The sequence below is a fragment of the Strongylocentrotus purpuratus genome, unplaced genomic scaffold (genome assembly GCF_000002235.5).
Source record: "Strongylocentrotus purpuratus isolate Spur 01 unplaced genomic scaffold, Spur_5.0 spur5_contig_404, whole genome shotgun sequence".
Lineage (NCBI taxonomy): Eukaryota > Metazoa > Echinodermata > Echinoidea > Camarodonta > Strongylocentrotidae > Strongylocentrotus > Strongylocentrotus purpuratus.
In genome coordinates this window covers 1-6,078 of record NW_022145067.1, presented here as the reverse complement: position 1 = coordinate 6,078, position 6,078 = coordinate 1, and the positions used below count along the sequence as shown (strand labels likewise).

The 6,078-nt window shown below is 42.4% G+C and overlaps 1 protein-coding gene across 1 annotated transcript; it reads left to right on the top strand.

Moving 5' to 3' along the window:
- Nucleotides 1-2,748: 2,748 nt before the first annotated feature.
- On the top strand, nt 2,749-5,306 carry LOC115924477 (5'-AMP-activated protein kinase catalytic subunit alpha-1-like; the record flags this gene model as incomplete). Its single annotated transcript, XM_030986678.1, has 4 exons — nt 2,749-2,814; nt 4,453-4,507; nt 4,667-4,752; nt 5,165-5,306. Coding segments are annotated over 4 exons (349 nt in total), but the record flags the coding sequence as incomplete, so codon positions are not given.
- Between the last annotated feature and the right edge of the window lie 772 nt (nt 5,307-6,078).

Sequence of the window (6,078 nt, the reverse complement as noted above, 5' to 3'; positions counted from 1 at the left end):
ATGTTGGGATGCTCGTGTGTGGCCGTGTTTTTCTTTATGGATAGAGGGCAGTCGGTCATGCGGTATTCCGCTGCTCTTGCGTTGTCCGTTGTTTGACCACTGCTCGTTGTTGACTCCTTGGAATCGTGGTGGACTTTCGGATTATGGCTAGCCCGTGGGCCTCATCCAGTCAGTGAATGTTTAATCATGAAGTTAGAAATTCATGGTTATTTGGAGACGTGACTGCCAGCCAAGCTAAGACTTTTTCCCTGTTGGAGGAATGGCCTTGTAGAAAGTAAAAATTGCGACAGAGGGCGCTAGCCATCACAAATGTACAATGTCTTATGTGAGAAGCCACGTCTTGGTGTTATGTAGCACCACAGTCATTGCAAATTATTATCAAGAATGACTTATTTAAAGCCAAATCTGTTGAATAGAGCTACCTGTTGAGGAAAGGGAAATCCTGAGGAAATTCTTTAAATCATGGAGCTATAAACAGCGGGAGAGGTGCTTACGGAGCGGGACGAAAACTCCGCCTGCGTCCCTGGGCATCCCCTGGCTGATGACTGCCTGACCGTCCGGCGATGATGGTTTGACGAGCTGACGGTTTGAAATGAAAAGCTCTCGAAATGAATTGAACGGGATGGAGAAAAAAGGTTGTCGACGAAAAGTAATTCCGTCTGGTCGACGACACGTTTCATTGCCAAGCCTGAAGGTGTTCGCTGAGTGAACTTAATGCATACATATTTGGTTTTTAGGATGGTTGGGGAGGGGGGGGGGTAAAAGGCGAGGCACTCGTAAGATAGGGGTGATGGTCAGTGACTAAATTAGGGTTAAACTTCGATGAGACACTTGGGTGCGTATATTTTTCAGGTGGGGGGTGCAATTCAGAATTTTAAACGGGGAGGGAGAGGAAAACGGGGGGGGGGGGCACGGACATCCGCTTGGGGCACCCCCGCATAGTTAGGCCACAGGAGACGGTTGCACATGATACGCTCTGTTGATGATAGGGATTGATATAACAAAGAAAAGAAGCGCTAACCAGCCTAGAATGACACCTGATGTGTATCGACTAAACATTACTTTTTCCGCTCAGCAGTTCATAGATCGCTGATGGGTGATGGCATTTCATTGCCCTGGTTCCCCAGGCCGACGATTGCTATAATAACATGTTGCAGTTGACAGTGACTTGTAACACCGGTGGCCCGTATTATTTAGACTGGTCATCGGAGACCAGTTGGATCGTTTGTCCTCCTCATAACAAGTCGCTAGGGATCTCAGGGAGGTGTTTGCCCCACGTTCCCTCGCTCCGTGTGTCGCTGACCGTGCATAGCCGGCCACTTCTAGCCCGCATAAATCCAGGCCTGCGCACCCAGAGTGTTTCCAACACTCTTTGTTTTTATTGGCGTGACCTGGTCGTTACATGTCAAATTTGACAGCATTGGAAGTGTTGTTTGTATCCTTTTGGCGCTACGGGAAGGTCGGTCAGAAATTCTGAATAATAGCCTCGTAAAAATTCAGTCGTGAGGAAAGACAAGTATGTCGAATCTCCTCAGGAAATTATTTTTGACCTGGAAGAAGAATTAACCTCGCCATGCATAATCATGGTATGGCCACCGTTTCAACACTTGCTACAATTAGCATAATGTTGCACCTTACGGCGGTTTTAAATCTACACCATTGTTTTGGTATCTACCACAGTATGCAATACGTAGAAAGTTGCACCGCAGTTACATTGTTTACCTGGTCATTATTGAAATTTATCCTTGAAGTCTGCCCCAAGATGCTGAAATTACTGTCTCCTTAGGGTGCATTGGTCAAACTCACTTGGGCCAGACGAAGATACACATGCCATTGAAACTTCATAGGACTCTCATCCTAAAAATCCTTCCCTTTTTGTTTTTAATGCAAAGAAAACTGATTTACACCATTCGTTTCCCGTCATTTTAAATAATCTTCCACCTCATCACAACGGTCTTGTTCAATCTAAAACTAATGGTGTGATGATTAAATACCATTTGTAAGCCTAAGCATTTTATTTTTCCCACCAGGCCCTTTCTATCAGAATGCAATGAAATTCTCTCACAATTCCCGAACAGTTAAGACATTTATTTTGACAACAATATAAAACTTGTTTTGTCAATTCCTCCGACCGGGCCTTCTTGCGAACACCAAGTACCCTAAAGTGTAAAAATTTTAAACACACTCTCAATAAAAGTTTAGGGACTTTATAATGTTATCGCGGCGGACATGTCAGATTGCAAGCGACCTCGTCAAAATACCGATGCTGCGCGGAGAGTTAACAACCAGGTCATTACCAGTGTGCAGCGCGTCAGGTCACTCTCTGCCCCAACGATACTGTGAACTGTATATGTTTTTCAGGTCATCGATAAATAAGCTATATATGTCAAACCTTGTTGTGAAGCCCCAGTACTTAATCCAGAAGACTTACAAATTCAAGGTTTTTTCTTTCGCTGGAAAGCAACACTGTTTTCAGGGGCCGACTTCAATGAAACCTTTGAACTAAACGGCCTTGTTAAGTACGAGTTGTGTGGCAGTGTCTGAATTTAGAGGGAAATGTGAAAAAATCGCTTCTTTGTCTTGATAAACAGGCATTCCTCAGAAAGTTTAGTACTGTAACTTACAGGTCTGTAGAAGCGTGTGGTTTAGGGAAATGTCAAACTCCAGCACTCTTACCGCCTTTAGTTACCTCCAAATCAAGCGCTGATACTTGCGAATAGTTCATTATCTGTTTGTCCTTTTCAAAAGCACCGAGTACAAGTGGCTGCTTGCCAGCACTCTTCAAACTTTGCGAGCTATTGTGAGGCTCCAAAGGTGAGTTAAGCACCTACACGCGCGCAGACACCTTGGCCGAAACGAGGCGGGGTCAAGGCCCAGCAAGCCGAAAATAATCCTTGGTTTTACCATGGTTTTATAAGCTTTAGCTTTTTCGCCATTAGCGATGTGATTTGAATGTAAACGAATTGAATTGAATGTGACCTGAAATTGATAGTGACGTTATTTTAAGAGCTCTGGGTGTTACCGGTGTCATGTTTTTTGATAGTTTTAGTAAACGTAAATCACCTTGGCCCTAATTTTGAAATCTCGCGGTATTATCAGCAAATCCCACACATCATTATCTGCAATAACTAAAAAATTGCTAAGGGCCGATCATGGAAAACAAATAGCTTAGATCAAAAAAGATTAACTGGACATCATCCAATTTGACAGTGCAGCGCGCAGACCCAACACCAGATGAAGCTCAAATTCCAGTTTGTAATAGACCAGCGCGAATGTGAAGATACTTTGAGGCGGAGTTTCTTTCAAACCCAGTGCCACACCCCAAGGAGTTGTTGACTACATCCCAACCTCCATAATTTGCTTCTTTGCAAAGACCAGACGATTGTGGTTGACCCTGTGGGATGCATTACAAAACTTTCCTGCGTCGCATAGAGGGCGGCCGGGGGTCATGCTGCAGGTGCGACAGACATGAACGGGGGTCCTTTGAGTCATAGTCGGGGTTACAGGTACAACTTTGATGTTGATTTGTCTCAGCATCTCAAGGTCCCTTTTCAGCACTTATTTTATGAGGTTCTAGGGGGAGATTGCCTTTCTAGTTCACCGCGAAATGTGTCACAAGATGTATTGCAGACGTGTTGCACTTTGTTTTATTGCTTTAGGAAACGTTTCGTTACTTCTCACAGTTTCTTTAAATCGATCAGGAAACCTGACAGCAAATCATTTGTACATTCTCCTGAGTATAATTACATGCAATAAAGTGCCTATGGGTCTACTTACATTTTCTGAACACAAGTTTTTTTTTATAGGGAAGTTATCCCAGGCCTACCTTGAATCAAATGCACCCGGTAGTTTATAAACCATTACAAAGATGTGGATATTCTTAGTGGCCTACTCATAAATTAAGGCCTTATCGTGGTGCAAAATGAAATTACTCCAGAATGCTGTCTTCTGTCATAATCAGGGCGTAAATCGGGGGGGGGGGGGGGGGGGGGGGAAGGAGGAACATATCCCTCCTCTTTGGGGATTCGTTCTGTCAGTACATGGCTGAGGAAGCCAATGAGTAAACTTCTCCCACCAATGTTTTCAATGAGCAGATTTGTTGGTTCACATTTTAACAGAAACCTCTCAAACTGAACAGTGTCTTCCTGAATGATTTAACAGCATCAGCGCCCTCAGTTGTCCGGAAAAGCATGGAAATTTTTTCAATATTGAAAGAAGTGCACTTTTGAATAATATTAAACCAAAAGGGATGTCAAATAGTTGTCATACATGTAAAGGGAGTATAAAGTTGAACAAAAAATGTTCCTAAGAAGTTCATTTCATGGCACACTTTAATGCTGAGTGTTGCTAGCAGGGTGTGCAAACAAAAAGCAAAACTTTTTTTCCCATTTGAACACTCCTTTTTCCTAATCGTTAACATGGAGTCTGCTTTGTTTTGTTATTTATTCACAGGGACCTCAAGATGGAGAACATTATGCTGGATGAGAAGAGGAAAAACTTGAAGATTGTTGGTGTGTAAATGTGGAAGAAACCTTTGCCTTTTTATTTTCTTATCAAAATCATGGGTTGTTTGAATTCATGGTCAAAGAGTTAACCAAACCAGAACTTCTTTTTGCTTCTAGATTTTGGCTTGAGCAATATATTTTCTCCTGACTGTTTACTGAAGACCCCACTTGGATCACCGGAGTATGCCGCTCCAGAGCTCTTCATTACTGACCAGGAGTACGGTCCAGAGGTGGACATATGGAGTCTGTAAGTGTCATTTGCTGTTATCTTATTCCAACTTTGGAGCGTCATTTTGTGTGGTAGTTTTTTTCTGCTATTTGCCAATACTGGGATGTTTAATATGCTCATTATAAGGCACCATGAAATAAATTAATTCATCTGTGTCTCCAAGACTTCATTATTTTCTAACTTATCTTAAACATCAGAAAAAAGTCACATTGCACAATCCTTGACCATGAAACAATTCAAGTTGTTGAAATAATTAGTTTGAAGTTGTAAAAAGGATTTTCCTTGCAATGGTTTGAAAACAAAAAGTGACAACATTTGTTTAAAAGAAAAGCACAAATGTAACGTCCTGCAAGGGCCACCATAATAGTTGCTTTGGGTTTTTTTTGTATCTATCTTTGCAGAGGCATCAATATGTTTGCCATGGTAACAGGGAGGCTGCCTTCTCCACACCATACTCGGAGAACAGGCGACAGCGACTGATGCAGCAAATCCAGAACGGACTGGGTGTCATCCATGCAGGGAGATGGCTCATCTATCTGATGGTACATTTTGATTTGAAGATCAAACCATAGAAATAAAACATCTCACTGCCAAATCAAGGTTTCGTCTGGGGTGTGATAGGCGGGCCAACAACCGCAGAAATGCACTGTGATCCCCAAAAAGTTTTCAGTTGATAGATCGAGATCAAGTCTTTTGAAGGAATGTTCTTAAGTTGATCTAAGGATTATAATGATTGAATGCTTGCATTTATTTATTGTGATCAGAACGTCCTTATTTTTTGGAATTTCAGAATGCCAGGAGTTGTTGAGTCCAGCTGATTGAGCCGAGTCCAGGAGCTACGGCTTCCCTTTATTGGACATTGAGGTTCATTCATGGATAACCAGTCTGGGAGAGACACCCTTCTCTGCCCCTACCAGCAACCACCAAAAGATGCTGATGTCAAGAGATTGGTATGACAAGAAAAAACTTATGGTTTGGCAATCTTGCTTTTTCTTTTCCTTTGAAAGAAGAAAGTTTTTTTTTGTAATATTGTTCAGATGTAATGCTTGGACTCTCATCATTTTACAAGGGGAACTGATGGGGCCGATGGGGCCGATGTCCACGTCACCTGCAAAATTGCACACTGAGTGATAAGCTCCAATGTAAACAATTTTTGTTTTGCAAATATGAATCAAAGCATCAAGACGTTCGCATCTTAGACACCTAGTCTTTTCATTCTACCTTACTTCAAATCCCATTTTCAGTTGTTGCATGACTAATGCCCTAAATGCAACAATTGTTTGACTTTTTACCGTGCCGAAGATCATCGACAAGATGGCGTACCTGCTGAATGTCAGCGCAGCC